Source organism: Phyllostomus discolor, chromosome 1 (assembly GCF_004126475.2).
Source record: "Phyllostomus discolor isolate MPI-MPIP mPhyDis1 chromosome 1, mPhyDis1.pri.v3, whole genome shotgun sequence".
In the NCBI taxonomy this organism is placed as follows: Eukaryota; Metazoa; Chordata; class Mammalia; order Chiroptera; family Phyllostomidae; genus Phyllostomus; species Phyllostomus discolor.
The window spans coordinates 93,872,299-93,892,060 of NC_040903.2; the positions used below are offsets into that span (position 1 = coordinate 93,872,299).

The window sequence follows — 19,762 nt, forward strand, 5'->3', positions numbered from 1 at the left end:
TTTTTTCCTTATACATTCCTCCCCCCTGCAATCACCACACTGTTGTCCATGTCCTTTTTCCTTTTAGCTCAGTCTCTCCACCCTCTAACCACCCACCCCTCCACTAGCTGTCATCTGCTCTCCATCTATGAGTCTGTGTCTCTTTTCCTTGTTAGTTCAGTTTGTTCTTAGATTCCACATATGAGTGAAGTCATATGGTATTTGCCTTTTTCTGACTGCCTTATCTCACTTAGCATAATGTTCTCCAGGCCCATCCATACTGTCACAAAGGGTAAAAATTTTTTTGAGGCCGAGTAGTATTCCGTCGTGTAAATGTCCCACAGCTATTTTATCCACTCACCTACTGGTGGACACTGGGGCTGCTTCCCTATGTTGGCAATTGTAAATAATGCTGCAAGGAACATAAGGATGCTTATTTTAAATAATTGTCACTATCTTAATATCATTTTGCAATTGAAATTTCAAGTTTCAAGGGGGAAAATTGAATTTATATATAATTGTTATACAGCTTTCTAGAAGCCCAAGAAGTGTCCACATTCCAGGAGCACAATCAATGAATATTTACTTCTCAGTTCTAGACTAAATAAAAATGTAACAAAACAAAACACAGATCCTCATTGGACATAGGATGCCAGGCAGAATCAAGTGGCTAGGAATTATCATATAAAAAGGAACCAAGTCAATGACCTAAGTATGAAATATTTCCTGGCAAAGCCCTTGAACCATTCAGCCCCAGCTATGTTATCCTTTAACTTTTGGGTAAATGGATCTTGATCCTAAAGATGGTAAATGTAACTTTAACAAAATTATAATCATAATAAATCTAAAACACCAGTAAGTTCTAATTACCAATTACACAATGTAATTTTAGTTCATGAGTTGGCCTGTTTACATATTAAATGTATTAAAAATTCAAGGAAATATATTTCAGAGAAAAGTTTGTAAATTATGTGCTTACAATGTCTTCTCTTCCTGATATAATTTAAATGTTATCAAATGGCTTCATATAACATGAAACAGTGTCCTGATTATAAAGTCCTGTGTTTCAAGCTATCATATTTTGATTATTTTTGTGTTATAAATTGCAAAAATAATGATCAGTTTTGTGTGTGACATCCTTTTAAATAATGATGGTATTTTCTGTGATTTAATTTATATTAAGGCATCTAGAACAGATATGTTTCATATTTTAGGTCATATTAGTGAAAACTAATAGGATTAGGCTCTGGGAGGAAACATGATAAAGAGACCACACTAATTCAATAAAATGTAATATAGTCCAGAACATCCCTACCTGCTGCTTTGTACATTTCCCACCAACCCAGTCCTAACTGTGAGTGTACTATAATGAGATTTGGTCAAATAGCCTCTGTAGCTCTTCTCCAATAGGGAGAAGGCTGGAAGAAGTCTGCACAACATGATGTCTCAAAACTTCAGTCGGTCAGGTGAAAGATAAAGCAATTGGGAGGACTGAGAAATGCATACATAACATCTAAGTCTAATGTGAGGTTAGGATGCTTTTATCAGAGGTAGGGTATCAGAAGGTGCAAATTTCATGAGCACATTTAAAAAAATTTTAAGATGATGCATTATTATTTTAAATATCTCCTAGTAAATAGGATAAATGAACAGCTTAAGGGTATAGGTAATGTTTGATCTCTCTTTACATTTTTGGAATTTAACATAATTTTTGACATTCATGTACTTTTCATATTTGTTAGCAACACTATATAGATTACATTTCTGGGAGAATATGGATCTTGTTTTAAATAATTATACAACAGCATTCATCATGTGTTTGTAATCACTTTATAATAATCTCTAGAAAAATACTATTTGTGGTGCCTGTCTACGATTACAAAATTAAAATTATGTTAAAGATAAAGTATAAATGTCAATTACAAGACTTTATTGCCATAATCTCAGACATCCTCACAACAATCCAATCAGAGTTATGCTTGCATCTGAATTTCTAAAATCATTTGAAACTCCCTATTAGCAAGTGCATATTCGTACTCATTATAAGACTTCTTGGTATGTCATGCTAATTACTTCTCTGCATTCTAGCTCCCAAACCACAATGAATCCTATTATAAAAGCAAATCGCTGCAAACTTCAAACAGCATGCATCCTTGAGATGACATTATTAAAGGAAGGACAATGATGGGAAATCTTTGAAGTTATCAGGTGTGATGGGAAATACACATTTGTATTTGAGTAAGTCCTGTCGACCAAAGCATTTCCCCCACCTTTAAATAACCTGAAACCAGTTGCAGGTTCCCCAGTGCTCTTCAAAGCAGCCCGCCTTGGAAGTAATGCTGATGGCATTTCAAATTTCAAGGCAGCTTGTTTTTTCTATCTCAAGGCTTTAAGCAGATTTGAATTTTTACTTTTAAAGAGAAAGGATATTACCTATTTTTACCCACACCAGGATCCTCTGGTCTGATAAGCAAAATGTCTTCAGGAATGAACTTAACTGTGGCAATGAAGACATGGTATGTAACCAAGTAGCTCAGAGTTTGAATAATGCAGCAGATTCTAGGGAATTCTAAGCTGTGTTTCAATACTCCGTGCTTCCGTTTATTCTTGTTCTCGTGTTGATGGCCAAAAGCTGGAATGTGAACTTAGGGCATGTGGTGGGACAACTGTACACAACTATAAATAATCCATCCCATCCTGAATGATGGCGTGTGTCAAGCTGAGAACAAAAATCGGTGTGTGTTTCAGCCCTGCACCAACAGGGAGCCTGGGCCGCACACCTCAGAACATTTGTAACTATGAACAATCCCTGTATCTGGAAGGTCAGTCTGTGGCTTCTCAAAAGGCTTCAGATCTGTGGTTGGTGCAAATAGCCATTAACCTCTTTGGGCTATAGAGATACACTGGCCCCAGTGAAGTTCCCCTAGCATTTAATTAGACTTCCTGTAATTGCTTTAAGTAAAAGGGGTGAGGGGAATGAAAACTAAAGTTATCATCTTGGGACACAAAATATTTGTGTGCGGTTTTAATATCCTGAGCTCATTTGTTGCTGCTCTGCATTTTGGAAAGAACCATTATACTTCTAAGGAAATACTCACTGCAAAGTTTACCAGCCCTTAGCTGACTGTAAATCACTGCAGTAAGTTTACAGGAAGAGTTTTCTTTCCAGTAAGTGAATTTCTGCATGAAGAGAGAAGGTATAAACAAGCAAAACAGGCAAAAGTATTAAACACCGGAATGTGGAATAAACATTTAAAATGGGAATAGGTATAGAAAAGCTGTGCTCCATCTTTGCGTGGATTTCTACATATCAGAAAAATTAGAATAATTATGGTAAGATAGGAAAATGAAAGGCTTAAGCAAGGGTCAGGGAAGAGGGAGGAAAGTAGTGTTATCTGTTAATAAATTGCAATTTTTGCTGTAGAGGTCATTTTATTAATTGGACACTGGCTAAAATAATAGACTAATCTTTTCTTGAGGGATGAGGAGTTGGGATATTCCACTTGCAAGTTCTTTTTAAGCTGATTTCTATGTAAACATAAGATGTTTACTGATTTTCAAAACTTTAAAGTAATTTTAAATATAATTAATAAGTTTTGACAATAGAATTGTCACTTCAGGATCTTGCCCTGCCCACAGATTACAAAACCCACTTCCCTGGGCTTCACTCCAGTTCAGAGACTCATTAGCAGAACCAAGGGCTTTGTCTTTTCTGTGACTCAAGTCCCATCAGCTTTTCATTGGAATCATTCTTTATTCCCCAGTGTGATAGCACCTACTTCTATTGGGTGGCTGTTAATTTCCCTGAATGCTATTACCCCTTTGAGCATATCCTAGGTTTTAGAGTAAAATCTGGAATGCTCTTTTTTAGGATCTCTAGATACCTTTTTCATGTCACCTTATACCAAGAAGTCATAATTAAACATTTTAAGAAAACATAACTTTAGGGAACTAATTAAATTCCAAAGAACTTGTTAAACTGTATCTTGTACATGTCATATGTATGCATATATGTGTGTGTGTATACACATATAGATAGATAGATATAGTCTGTCCAGAAGGTATCCAGCCATATGCTGTGACAAAGAGACATTTATTGAAGAAGATACAAAATACAAGGAACACTGTACATAAGACAATGACACCTCAGTCCCCTTCAAAGTAGGGCCATTAGGACCTCATGCAGTTCTCCCCATTGCCATCTGCTGCTCCCTCATATTTTCCCGAATTTCATCAATGGTCAGAAATCTTTTCCTTTTCGAAGGTGATTTCAGTTTTAGGAAAAGCCAGAAGTCATTGGGAGCCAAATCTGGGCTATAGTGGAGCTGAGTAACCTGGGTAATTTGATGTTTTGCCAACAAACTCTGCATGAGACATGACGCATGAGCAGGCACATTGTGGTGATGAACTGCCAGTCACGAGTTCCCCATAGATACAGCCTTCTGAATCACCCAAATAGTTCCCGTAGAGGAAGATTCAAGCTTAACACAAAATTTGATGCAGATTTGTCTCTCTACTCGCTCAATCATTATGAATGCAAAGGCCACACAGTACACTGGCTCACTCAACAGTGTCTACCACCCCCACTGACTAATACAGTGAAGTCATCATTATTTACACATGCATATTCCAGTCCACTCTCCTTGGCTGCCAGGTTACAGCAATGTGGCACAAGCCATTCTCCTTGTATTAACAATGACAATGGCTGGACTTTCTGCACAGAATATACACACACACACATATATGTATGTGTGTATATATATATTTTAATTCTCATCTGATTATGGCATATACTTGCTTAAATCACTTTAATGATATCTCCATAGCTCTCAGGAAGAAGTTTGAAATCCTAAGCATGGTGTACACCAGTGGTTCTTAAACTGAAGCATGCATCAGAATCCTGGGAGGGTTTATTAAAACACAGATCACTGGGACTGATTCTCAAGGTTATTTATTTATTCAGTGAGTCTGAAGTGGGACTCAATAATTCACATTTCCAATAAATTCGAAGTGATGCTAACAAAACTATTGGGGTTCACATGAAGGACCACTAGTCTACAGGCCTGCGTATACGCTGGACCCTTTTCAGCTCCAGTTTCATTTCATGCCAGTTTTCTCTGTGTCTGGGGCTTAATTGTCTTCTTCTGGGACCTCAATCTTCTCATTCTCTTCACTGCTTCTTCCATATGCCCTGTTCCTCTTCCCACATAATTTAACCAACTCAATCCATGTCAGATCTTTCATTCCCCTTGTTATTCATTCTAGGTGCCCCTATATGTCTCTTTTGCAGCACTGGCCACAATTATAACTAAATAATAAATTGTATAATCTATAGTTAATATATTCCCTCCTCACAATAATTTATGTTCATTGGAGACAACCACCATTTTAGTTGTCATTTCCCAAATACCTAGTGCAGTTTTTCATATAATTGGTCCTTAATAAATATTTGTTCGATAAATGAATGAATGAATGAATGATAGAAATATGTTTAATCTTTCTTCCTGTGCTCATGATTGACCCAGAGAAAATCCTTCCACTCCCTGAGGGAGCCCCTGTCAGTTCTCTCAGCACACACTCCACCTGGAAAGTGCAAGTTCAGTCCTCAGGAGAACTGACAGTTACCCACGTGTATCATTTAGATCATTCTTTTGTTCAGTGTACACACTGCAGAATGGATCTCTGGAAGGTGAATACTCCTAAAACGATCTTTCCAGATTCTCAGTTCATTTTTGTTATTTAACATTATATACTTCCATGAAACAAATTCCAATTATTCCAGTGTTTTAGCTTGGGGCCACTTTATCTTTAAGAGGACTTTGATTACATTACAATTACAGAGAAACATTTGGGCTTTCAAAATATTAAACATAAAAACCTAAAGTCATACATTCTTTAATAGAATAGCAAAGTTTTGTTAAATATGGCTAGTCTATCTTTCAAGAAAAAAAGTTGACCATTAAATGAAACACAACAGTTGAATTAATTCTGTTCAATAATCACCACATATTTATAATTATTATAATTACTAGGTGATATTACAAAACTTGATATATAGGTGATATATAGGTATATAGATTTATAACTTACACACTTATGATTATAGTTTTAGGTGGTTCTTTCTCATTTCATGTGAATGAAATCTTTCTGGGAAGATTTAGGTTTGTAATTCTGTGTACAGCATATGGGTATCTTACCCACAACCTGTATGATTGAGATAGAATCCTTAGAAAATGTAAAATTCAAGTTCACGTTTAAATATATGGAAAGAGATAACTTGGTGGAGAATGAATATTAGGCCATATGGGGAAAAGTATAATTTTGTGGAGTGATATATCTTCACTTTCATCTTCTGAGAATCCAGAAGATTTGAAATAACAAATAAGAGAATGAAAAAGCTGTGAGTCAAGCAACTGGAGCCAGAGGAAGATCGGAAGAGATGAGAGGCAATATCTGGGATGTTGACCTACGGCTTCAAGAAAGATCACTGAGGGGAAGAAACATGGTATGATATTTTGTATTTCTTTACTATAAATGATCTGACTTAAATCTCCTTTCTCTTGTTAGGTCTCATTGTCCGGGAAGTGAGCATTGAGATTTCACGCCAGCAAGTGGAAGAATTATTTGGGCCTGACGACTACTGGTGCCAGTGTGTGGCCTGGAGCTCAGCGGGCACCACAAAGAGCAGGAAGGCCTATGTGCGCATCGCATGTGAGTCATTGCACCTGTGCCTACGGGTTTCAGAAACATGGAAAATAGGAAAGTTTAGACTCACTGCTCTAGTGTCAAAGAAACCTGGTCAAAAACGGCTCTCAGGTTTCTGCACTTGAGCTACGCTTTTCCCTTAAGTAATCAAAATATTATTTTATTTTTTTGTATCAAGACACTGAGTAGTTTTATTTTCAGGACAGAAAAAAGGTTAGTGCTGCTTTCCAAAGATTCTGATTTCTTTTAAATCTGGTAATAATTAGGTTGGGAAAACCAACTATATTCCTATAATGAGTTTATTCTGCCAGTTTGTTAAGACAATGTTGACTAGTTTTGCTATTGGAAACAAAGAGTACCCAGACAGGGCTTCTCTGTTTACTTTGGAAATGTTCTAGCACATCAGAATTACCACTATTTTCCACACTGTGTTAATTTCTAGTGTATTCATGTTCAGGGAGAGCCTCAAAGGCGCCTTGCAAAAAGTGTTTTGTAATCAAATACATGTTGCAAGTATCTTTTTTTGACCAAAGTTATAGAAGTTTCTTTATTGCAAAACTTCTCTGATTCTTTAATATGCTAATATTCAGTATGCTAAGTTAATATGCTAATATTGTCCTCAAGAAGGAGACACACCCTGCAGCTCTTTCTGCAAACTCCTTTTTTCAATGAACACTATTGACATCTTGAGCAGCACAAATACAGCTTGAGCAGCTATAGTCTGTTTGAAGTTGCTATATTGATAAATTTTCATAAGTATGAAACCAATGAAATCCATGTAAGTTGTGCTATATGGACCCCTTTGCATGTCTGCATTTTACTAAATATTCTTTTGTGACAGATGCCAATATCAGTTATCTCTGTGTCACTAAGTTCCAAAAATCTTGGTTCTGATGCTTCTGTAGTTCTATACACTTGCCTCTTCCTGCCCTTCACCTTGATGTAGATAGGCTACAGTCATTGCAAAAACCTCCCAGTTAGTATTTCCTTCCTCCAATCCTTCTTTCATATCACCACAAGTGCAGTAGTCCAAAAACTCAGGTCGTGACTCACCTCTTCCTGCTTAAAATTTTACTGTGGTTTATGTGATAAAGTCAAAATTCCTTATAATACCATATATCATTATATTAATTTGTTAGGGCTACCATAACAAAATACCACAGATTGGGTGAATTAAACAACAGAAATTTATTTTTAAGTATATTTTACTGATTCCACTGTTACAGTTTTCCCTGTTTGCCCCCTTTATCCTTCCTCCTGCACCCCCAACCTTCCAGCATTCCCCACCCACTTAGTTCATGTCTGTGGGTTGTACATATAAGTTCTTCAACTTCTCCATTTTCTATACCATTCTTAAACTCTCCCCATCTGTTTTATGCCTACCAATTATCCTTCTTATTCCCTGTATCTTTCCCCCCTATTCTTCCCCTCCCCTTACCCACTGAAAACCCTCCATGTGACGTCCATTTCTCTGATTCTGTTCCTGTTCTAGTTGTTTGCTTAGTATTTGTTTTCATTGTCCTGTTTTTTTCCTTAGGTTCGGTTGTAGATAGTTGTGACTTTGTTGTCACTTTACTATTCATAGTTTTTGATCTTCTTCAATTTCTTAGATAAGTCCATTTAATATTTCATATAATGAGGGCTTGGTGATGATGAACTCCTTTAACTTGACCTTATATGGGAAGCACTTTATCAGCCCTTCCATTCTAAATGAAAGCTTTGCTGAATAGAGTAATCTTGGATGTAGGTCCTTGCCTTTCATGACTTCAAATATTTCTTTCCAGCCCCTTTTTGCCTGCAAGGTTTCTTTTGAGAAATCAGCTGATAGCCTTATGGGCACTCCTTTGTAGGTAACTGTCTCCTTTTCTCTTGCTGCTTTTAAGATTCTCTCCTTATCTTTAATCTTGGCTAATTTAATGATGATGTGCCTAGGTGTGTCCCTCTTTGGGTTCAACTTCTTTGGGACTCTCTGGGCTTTTTGAGCTTCTAGAAGTCTATTTCCTTTGTCAGATTGGGGAAGTTTTTCTTCATTATTTTTTCAAACAAGTTTTCCATTTCTTGCTGTTGTTCTTCTCCTTCTGGCACCCATATAATTCGGATATTGGAATGTTTAAAGTTGTCCCAGAGGTTCCTCAGCCTCTCTTCATTTTTTTGAATTCTTGTTTCTTCATTCTGTTCCATTTGGATGTTTATTTCTTCCTTTTGTTCCAAATCATTGATTTGAGTCCTGATTTCCTTCCTGGCTCTGTCAGTTCCCTGAATATTTTGCTTTATTTCATTTTGGGTAGTCTTCATTTGTTCTTTTATTTTGTGACCAAGATCTGTCAGTTCTATGAGCATCTTGATTACCAGGACTTTAAATTATCCATCAGATAGGTTGGCTGTCTCCTCATCCCTTAGCTCTTTTTCTGGAGTTTTGCTCTGTTCTTTCATTTGGGCCATATTCCTTTGTCTCAGTGCCCCTGTTAAATTATAAGGGGGCAGAGCCTTAGGTATTCACCTAGGCAGGGCAGCCTTCTTTGCTGCCTGTGGGAGAGGAGCCAGAGAAGGAACAGTGCAACTCACTTTCTCAGCTCTAGCCCACTTTCCAATAAACTCTCATGTGAGACTGGGAGTTTCTCCCACTGCAGCAACCGCCATAGTCCACAGTCAGCTCTGAGTCTCAGTTTCCTCTTCAGCCAGCCCCCACCTTGCTGCAAAGTTGAGTCAGCTGCCTTGCCCCAAGTCCTTTCAGCCAGCCCCACCCACACAGTCCACTGCTTTGCGAAAGGTTCTCTCCATCCACCTGCCTGCCTGTCTCCCTCCTACCAGTCTGGTTGGTCTGGTTGACTGTTTCTTTAATTCCTTGGTTATTGGAGTTCCATGCAGTTTGATTTTCTGGCACTTTTGGTTATTTATTGATTTTAGATTGGTCATTATCCTCCTTTTGGTTGTATGAGGAAGTGAAAGGTTTCTACCTACACTTCCATCTTGGCTGGAACTCAACAGAACTTTATTTCTCATAATTCTGGAAGCCAGAAGTCTGAGATCAAGGCATCAGCAGTATTGATTTCTTCTTTAGCCTCTGCCCTTGGCTTCTAGGTGTCTTTACATGGTCTTCTATTTATAACTGTCCAGGTCCAAATTTCTCTATAAGATTATCAATCATTTTGGATTAGGGCTACCCTAAAGTCCTCATTTTAACTTATTACCTCTTTAAAGATCTTCCCTTTGAATAAAGTCACATTCTGAGCTACTAGGGGTTAGAACCTCAACATGTGTATTTTGTGGGAGACACAATTCAGTCTACAACACCATATTTTATTGTGTACATGTCCAGCCTATGACTGTAGCTCCACCCACCAAGAATTTCTCCATTCTAGTCATAGTCCATTATAAATACTTTGATTTCTATGCATTCAGCTGTTGTTCATAATGAAGGGTTTCACCCTTCTCTTCCCTTCATTACTGCTAAAAATTTATTTATTTATTCAATAAATATTTAGCAAACATGTTCTCTGTTCTTGAAACAATTGTAGGTATTTGGTATGGAACCAGACACAAAACAGGTAATGATCCCTACCCTCCTGGAGCTTATGTTCTGGTGAGGAAGGGCAAACTCTAAATGAAATAAATAATAATTGGATACAGAGCAAGTGGTAAGTTCTATGAACAAAACAGGAAAGGGAACTATGTAGAGCTAGGTGAGGGTGGTCAAGGAAAGCCTCAGGAAGAAGTTGGCAGTGAAGAAACCTGAGAGAAGGGAAGGAAAGAAGCAGGTAAAGGGAGCAGCAAGTGGTATAAGTACAGATGGATACTCAGAGTCAGGAGGCTGGCCAGGTACAAGAAGACCAATTGGCCAGAGTGGTGGAAGAGGGTAAATGAGAGGAGACACTTAGATAAGCTGAGAAGGGTAAGGCATAGAGGTAAGGGCAGGAAGGACAGTATGGAGATGGCCTAGGACCCTGTAGGTATAACATCTTCAGTTCTTAGTGAGAGATGAGAACTTTGGAACATTTTCAGCAGAGGAATTTATGGCTTGAACTTTATTTTAGTAGAATCACCTGACTGCTGTGTTGAGAATAGACCATGAAGGGCAATGATACAAGTAGAAAGACCAGTCATGGGGCTGCAACTGTGAGAGATAATAGGTGAGCATAGATGAGAAGCAGTGAAAGTATGTGATCTTTATTCAACATATATTTAAAGGCAAAGGTAATGGCTTTTGTTGAGAGATTGGATGTGGTATGTGAACAAGAGGAAAGAATGATTCAAAAGTGTAAGCTTTTTAAGGATTAATTTCAAATGTATTTACTGAAGTTGTTCTTGCTTCATAGGTCTGTAGGGTGATGGGCATTCCTTTCTCAATACTTTCAGAGCAATCTGTCTATATTCTTCATTTAGGACTTGTATCATCTGAACTATATTCAGTTGTCATATCTGTGTGTCATGCCAGCAAGTTCCTTAAGAGGAATGAGGCAGTAGTATTGGGTAGAGGGAGAAAGGAAGCTGTGATGCTGGTACAACAAACAATGAACCATTTTGTCTGTCTGTCTGTCTGTCTGTCTGTTTGTTTATTCAAGCATCTGGAGCTCAGATGGCCCTCCAGAGCTGTCCCACTTTGAGACATAGGAAATGAGCAGGCCCTTATTCCCCCACATAGACTCATCAGTGGGTGCGGTGTCCTCCTTTAGCCCCATCCCACCAGCTTGTGTGACTGGGGTCAAGTCAGTTCTTCTCAATGGAGGGCAATTCCAGGGGTGGTGGTGAGCACTTTGACTACCAGCATTCCCAATGAGTGGGGTCAGTCATAAAAAGGGGTCTTGTTGGCATACCATAGTTTCCACTACAATTGCCTACCAGAAGTCTTGAAGAATTTATTTTATTAATTATGAAAGGAAAGAAAGTTACTTTCAAACATTTAAAAAAACCAAAAAAGTAATTATTTTGGTGAAATATTGAAATTAATTCAAAATTAGCTTCTAGTTATAATCAAGAGGTACAATGATATAAAACTGTATCTTTCATTGCTATGTTCATTAATATTAAGCATAATAAATATTTAAAATTGCCAATCTATACTTCATATTAAATTGCCTTGCCAAAAAGCTTGTATAAGGGCTTCATAGTTCTAAATGATGAATTTCTCATGCCAATTTCATATATATAATATATAATAGTATATATAATATTCTCTCTATATATCTCTACTTACATAAAAATTAAATATGTGCAAGAGCCCCACCTTTCTTTGCAACACATTACATAATATTTACTGTTCACTTCATGGCTTTTAAATGTAGTTTCACATTTTCAAATAATGGGAAAACAAACTCTTCTTCTAGGGAGAGATTAATTTGCCCATAGCACCCTTTCATCTTCATGTAATAAGACTGAAGAGCAGTTTGCTTGTACTTTCATAATGAACTTAACTTAGATGTGTATGACCAAGGAATACCATCCAGTGTGCAAGATTTGCTCATAAAGATTTACATCATGGTGAAAAAATGTTTAAATTTATTTATTGTGGTGGCAGTAGTTAAAATTATGCAGGTTTCAGATGCACAATCCTACAACCCATCATCTGTGTACTGTATTGTGTGTTTACCACCCCAAGTCAAGTATCTGTCCATCATCCCCTATACTCTCCACCACCTCCCCCCAACCCCTGGCAATCACCACACTGTTGTCCATATCCTTGAGTTTTTCTAACAGGTTAAATTTCAAATTCTCTCTGTCAAGGCTGATCCCTAACAAGTAAGTCCCTAATCTTACAGTAAGCTTGCAGATTGTTAGTTTGCCCAGTAACATTTAACAGATGCCCAATCACATAGACTTCAATTAAAGTTTAAATTTGTCTCAGGTAAAAGTAGCCAGGATCCTGAGGTCAAATAAGTGCAATTACCTCTCACCTAATTAGATTTATTCTCACTTTGTGTACTTTGAGTGGCCCATGGTTGTTTCATGAAAAATGCTCTATTTTCAGAAGTTTACAAAAGAGAAATGAATGTTGGCCATTCATGTACTTATTTGTTTTTTATAGTACATTTAAACTATATAAAATATAAAAATAAATTTATGAGACAATCAGGGCAGAGGGAAGAAAGGAAACAAAGTTCAAAATCAGCCAGGTGTGAGCTGAGGACATAATATACCTGCTCTAAACTTGGGCACATCTGCCGAAGGGCACTGTCAAATGCCCCAGCTGGGGCTGTAGCCTCAAATGCAGAGAGAGACATTTCTTCTGAGAGAACCCAAGTGAACACTGTGATGACTGTACCAAGTAGAACCCATATGGTGATACAGCTGCCATTTTCATGTGGTTGTTTCTTCCAGGGTCCTGTGTTACAGGAGAGTGGGAAAATTCCCAAATATTACCATGGGAAAATGTACTGTAGGCAAAATGTCGGCCAACATTGCCTTTCCTTCCACAGGACAGGTCTTGATTTCGATATGGCTGCTGTTGTTGTTGATGATGCGTTGGGGGTGGTCTTTGTGATGTAAAAAGAGTAGTGCAGTGGAGTGGTTAGAGCACCAGCTTTGAGGCCAGGTTGACTTCTAGTCAGTATAATTACATCACTTTCTAGTGTGACCTCAGCCAAGTGACTTAACCCTTATGAGCCTTAGTTTCAGTTATTTTTAAAATTAGATAAAGATGTAAAGCATGTGGCACAGTGCAGACACAAGGCAAATGCTTAATTATACAGTATAAACAATTTCAGGTGTGTATATTGAAATTTATCAATACTAAGTTAACTTTCAAAACTAAAAGTCTCTCCTTTTACCACTTCATGCTCCAAGCCTGGACTACCCGTCCTAGGGGATGAAATTCTCTGCAAATTTCATGACTCAGGATTATTAACAATAGTCACCATGCTGTACATTACATTCCCAGAATTTACTCATCATATAACTGAAAATTGGTACCCTTTGACCAACATTTACATGAATTACCTCATTCAATCCTTGCAGCAACTCTTTGTGATGGGTGTTATTATCATCATTTCACAGATGAGGAATTTGAGAACAAAGAGAGACTAAAATCTTGCCTGAGTTCACACAGCTGATATGTGAAGAAGTTGGATGGTCAGTCCACCAGCAGTGTCCAAGCCCTGAACCAACACACTGGCTACAAATAACAGAGGAGTTGACAATAATTCTATGTACAGTGTCAGTTCACAAAAACATCTCATTTTCCACATGCATAATATTATAGGCTCACTATTATTTATAACACAGAAGTATAAGCAGCCTTAGGTTCTTGCCTCTCCACATGTTGCTTGGTCTGCTCCAACCACAGCAACTTCCTTCTTTCCAGAATACAATACACTCATTCCAGATACAGGCTATTTGTAATAGCTGTTCCATCCCACCTGGAACATCCCCAACTCTGAGTGTGGCTCACTTCCTTCTTCCATTCGGATTTCTGCCAAGGTGTCACCTCAACAGAGGGTTAGACCTTGACTAGTTTACTTAAAACCTACTGATTGCAACCATGTCCCTCTCCTAACCCAAACCCTCTTTATTTTTCCTGAGAACATTTCTCTTATTGTTTACTTTTATGTTAACTGTGTACATCTTTAGAATATAAGCTTCACAAGGTCAGGCATTTTATTTTCTTCATTATATCCCCTTGAAAATTATGTTTCTTAGTTAAGAAACATAAACCTCACTTAAAATAGAGTCAAGAGGCTAGAAGAGAGAACTCTCAAGTATACAGCACCCCACACACACTACTGACCCCAACAGGAAATGGCATGCCTTGCATCTTGGACAGGAAGTGATAGTACCTGACCATCTCAGTAAGAGGAAGAAAAGATTCCCCCTGGACCAGTAATAGTTCATCCTATGGGAGAATAACATAACTCAGCCAATGAAAAGTCACTATATCTCAAACTTTCAGTTTCCTCCAATGGATTCTTTGTTTACAATAGGCCCTCCCAAGTCTGTAAAAGAGCATGCCTCTTCTTTGTTTCTCTGGATTTGTGTGTGGTTGTCCATTAGACTGAATGTCCTAAGTTGCAATTTTTTTGCTGTTCCCAAGAAACCCATTTTGCTGCAAAATATCTGCTGTCTATTTGATAAAAAACATCCCCAATACCTAAAAATAGTAGCTTGCATGTGGATGGTGCTAAGTAAATGAAAGCATACAAAATTGAAATTGAATTAAATTGAAGGCATATGATGGGTTAAGTGATGATGCTATTGAAATGCTAATCATTTGTTCATTTAGTAAAAATGTTTTATTACTCAAGGAAAATAAGAGCATCAGATAGCCTAAAGAGATCGCTTCTCTGCTTCCTCCACTTCAATCCCCCATTGTACTTCTGTGCTTAGTCATTTTCCCATAGCACTTATTTACTTCTAAACTCCTACATCCTTACTTATGTATTATGTTCATGGTTTGTGGTCTATCACTTCCATCCCCTTAGAAAGTCAGGTCCCTATGGGTAAAGATTTTTGTTTGGTTTGTTCACTGATCAGTTCAAAATGCCTGCAATGATGCTGGACTCAGTGTGGGAACTTAATAAATATCTTAAAGGAATTAATGAATTAATATTTTTATAGAGGGGTAAGAGTATCTCCAATTAAATATATATGTAATCTTGTGAATTATTATGTTGGTTTTTATATATGGAAGTCATTACTCATTACTTTCTATGTCATTTTCTACTTCCTATCTATTCTACCTAGTATAAAGCAAAATTACTTAATTATGCAATTTAACCAAATAATGAACTTTTTTAACCAGGTAGTCTGAAATACTCACATTATACTAGGACAGTATCTCGATCTTTAATGCCAAATGTCTTGATAGAGCTTAGCAGAGTTGCCAACACACCGGAATAAAGGACCCACTCTTTAAGGTGTGCTTTGATTCCTTGTACAACCATTCAAGACCCCAATAAGCCATTATAAGTTACAAAGGCCATATTTTGAATTAGATGATAAATAGTCATAGAATTTAGACTTTTAGATAAGAGAAATTTTAACAGTAAATTTCTCCTTGTTTTATATCATTCTAAACCATTATATTAAATAGTATTAAATTATGTCACTTCTCTTTCAAGATTAAAAACTGTCACATATACCTGATGTATCCGTCTGTATTTTTCCATACATTTTTGCTTTTCTATCTGGACACAAACTCCCAAGATTCATACAGGCCCACAAATCTATAATTTATAGCACATATTTATTCTGAGAGGTAGACATCCAATTGATAGAACTCTGTCTCATAAGTTATGTTTGAGGGGGAATCATCTGTGGGTTAGAGCAAGAGCTGATAACCCACCCAGATCAAAATGTGTCATTAAATAATGTTTTGTGCTTATGAAAAGAGAAGTTCATGGCTGCAGTGCTTATTTGCAAGAAAGCTCATCTGCAATCATTGCATTCTTTTTGTACTCTGAGAAAGCCCTAACTTTTGATATGTCAGGTACCTCATCCATAAAGTTGGCATGTTTCTTATTATTTATCCTTAGGACATACCTTAAAAAAATACTGTGATGACATAAAATCATTTTTTTCTGAAACTAAAGATGAGGTGTGAATATAAAGGAATGGCTTACATGGGTTTCTCTCTTCCTCTTCTTTGTAACAGATGTCACTTGGAGTTCTAGTTTTAAAATATATATTTAAAAAAACCTTTAGCAAAACTCTCTGAATACAAATATGTCCTATCAATGTCTCAAAGACAAGAAGAATGGCTGAAATTGTATTTCTGTCTGTGGGGACTCTGTTCACTCGAGATTTTTGGCTTAAATGACCTCAGTGCAGTGGGAAATAGCCCTGCCTCAGCATGACTGAACACTTCACCATGATAATCTGTTTATTTACTTAAAGATCATTCTAACCTCTGTCCCTGGATATGCACTATGATATTGTGAAAGTTTCAGTGGTAAATTCCTAAGAGTCATCAAAAATAGGATTTTTTAAAAATTGTTGACACTATTACAGAGATCCCCCATTTTCCCTCCTCTGCCCCCCTCCACCCAGCCCTGGCCCCCCAGCCCTGTCCTTAACCACATAATTGTCTGTGTCCATGGGTGATGGGTAAAGAGCTCTTTAAAAAGCAAAATGAGGTTACAAAATAACAGGAACCAATCAAAATGTTGCATCTTCATTAAGCTTTAAAAAATTGTGTGTCCTAGTAGCCACCATTGATGGCATCTGTACTGAGTGCCCAGCTCTGGTGTAAAGCCCCTTGTGCCTGTTAGCTCTCATCAGGGGCCCCAACAATCCTGTGAGACAGGCCCCATTTTGAGCCTTATTCTGCAAATACCACAACAGGGGCACTGAAACAGGTCACTTGCCTAAGTCACTTGTTTAAGAAATGGTAAATCTGAGTTTTAAACAAGCTTTTCTTTTTGCAGTCCAATTCATGTTGAAGATTTTCAGAAACATGTGGCAATTCTTGACTTTTCTATGTAACCATAGAGGAAACTTCATATAGTTTATTGTTGGTTGGTTGGTTAGTTACTTAGTTGGTTTTTTATCTTTTTGTTGTTGTTGTTGTTGTTGTTGTTTGTTTGTTTTTGTATTTCATGATATTCAAGAAAAAAAAGCAAGTAGTGTGGCTCAGTGGATTGAGTGCTGGCCTGTAAACTAAAGAGTTGACAGTTCAATTCCCAGTCAGGGCACATGCCTGTATTGCAGGACAGGTCCCCAGTAGGGGGCTTGTGAGAGGCAACCACACATTGATGTTTCTCTCCCTCTTTTTCTTTCTTCCTTTCCCTCTTTCTAAAAATAAATAATTACAATTTTATCCATTTTTTACATACTATATCCCTTACATTTAAAAATCACACAGTTGCTGGATATAAAAACTTTAATTATTTTTTTAAAATTTCAGCAAAGATAAGATACTCTATTCCTGAAAGATAAAACTATGATGAACTTTTTAGGGTTCTATGGCCTTAACTCAGGCATTTTTCAATTTAATAAGTGCCCAAAATGCAGAAGAATAACCTAATTCTTCCAAAATTTGCTGTACTGGTCTGTTCACAGCAGTTACTTCCTGTTAGCGGCCATATTTGGTGACTCAAGCATAAGTTATATTCTACCATGACAACAAAATTAGCCCCTTTTATCATTATTAGAAGAAAGGCACATTTTCCCTTTAATAACACAAGCATTATTATTATATGTGACCATAGAATTGTTTTATTCACTAGAGGAGCTCTTTAAGAGTACATTAAAACAATTTTTTGAGAGTTACAAATGTATTCAGTACGTCTTCACTGAGCATGAAAAAAATTAATTGAAAAGTAATTTGAAAGTAGGAAAATGTGAATCATTGTAAATCAGCTATATTTGCTTAATGCAAGATAAGGCCTATGCCAGAGAGTATAGAGGATGGCCAATGGCAGGTAACTCTGCATGAATCTCTTCTAAGTACAGAATTTCCATGGATTTAGAACACTTTGTCAAGACCAGTTATATTTGAGAAGCAAGAAGCTTAATTCTGATACATGCAGTGTGGCCTCTTCTTAGAAATAACTAAATAATTTATTTAATTAATTATCAGTACAAGGACAAACTCTGTGAAAGTTTGGCAGTTGACTGGGTATGGAATGGAGTGTTTATCTAAATAAGTGAGGGCCTTTATAGTGGGTTTTTACATAACAGCACTGTCCTAAGCATGTTTATGTGTATTACCTTACTTAATCTTCATAATAACCCTGTACAGACTAGAATTACCCTCACTTTAGAGTGAAGAAATGAAAGCACATGAACCTTATTAAACACAGAGCTAGGATTAAAGTCAGGTGTGTAGATCCACTCTCTCAACACCTGTTGTAGTCTGGATAACAGCCCCAGAGGTATCAAGTCCTAATCTCTGGAACCTGTAAATTTTATTTTCCATATGAGAAAAATCCTTTGCAGATGTGTTTAAATTAAGGTTATTGAGATGGAGAGATTATCATGGATTATCCAGGAGGGTCTTCAATGCCATCTCAAGAGTACTTATATGAGAGAAAGGCATAAGAAGACCTGACACAGATAGAGAAGGAGGCCGTGGGATCACAGACAAAGAGATTGGAGGGATGCAGACACAAGCCAAGGAGGGCTGTGGAAGAGGCAAGCTATCAATTCTCTTGTAGAATCTCTGGAGGGAGCACAGCCTTGTGGGCCTCTTGATTATGGCCCAGTGAACCTGATTTCAAATTGCAGACCTCCAGACTATGAGAAAATAAATGTTGGTTGTTTTAAGCCTCATTTCTAGAGGAAACAAATACAACCACAATGCAACACTCTGCCTTCTGCAGCCCCATGTAATGGGATAGCTGCTTCTAAAGAGTTTGTAATCTATAAGAAATGAGCTAAACTTTCAGGATCCTCATTGTCTTACCTATAAAGTAAGGGGTTTGCACTGTGCAATTTCTAAGCACTTTCATTGTTTTCCCTCATAAGAAAAATTGGCCCAGACCTTCAGTAAAGGGAATGGTAGATTATTTTGGAAATTAAATTTAAGTCAGGATTTATTAAGGAGGTACTATGCACTTAACACTAAGCACCAAGCAAAATAATCTGACTTCAATGCATTTTAAAATGTATAAATCAGCAGTTCACTGGGATTATTCACCTTTTTGAAGTGAAATTTAGCAGTGATGTAATATCTGATAGCTGTGCACACATACCCCACATCAGGAAGTTCTGTATAGTGAACTTTAGGTCGGAGATGCAAATGCATCACATCTTGAATGGTAACTGCTGCTCATTGGTGGCCTCCCAGGGTCCTGTGCCACGGAAGATCCTGGGGCTGAATCCAGACTCCACAGAGGAGAGTATTGTGATTGATTACTTATGGACGCCTGTGCTGAAAGGGAAGGCAGCCATTCCTGCTCTAAAAAACAAGAGCTGAGCACTGATCATCATCATTTTTGACAAGTTACTTCTGTAGACAAAAGAGCTTTAGGTTTTTTTGTACATAGGAACTATAACAATGAAGGTATTGCTTCAGAAAAGAATGTGGAGACATTTTATCCTATGTAGTCATCAGAAATTACTGGAATGATGACGAGGTGTCTTTTTAGCCATCAGAAAACTTCATGTTCTCCTGACCAAGGTGCTAATAGTTTCCATATTTTGAAAA

General features: G+C 37.3%; 1 protein-coding gene across 2 annotated transcripts in view; it reads left to right on the forward strand.

Moving 5' to 3' along the window:
- UNC5C (unc-5 netrin receptor C) overlaps nt 1-19,762 on the forward strand; it is a 354,206-nt gene that overhangs the window by 223,612 nt on the left and 110,832 nt on the right. For both annotated transcript variants that reach the window (XM_036026269.1, XM_028507742.2), the window contains exon 3: nt 6,547-6,690. In XM_036026269.1, the coding sequence (XP_035882162.1) occupies nt 6,547-6,690 (144 nt within the window). The remainder of the gene's footprint in view (nt 1-6,546; nt 6,691-19,762) is intronic.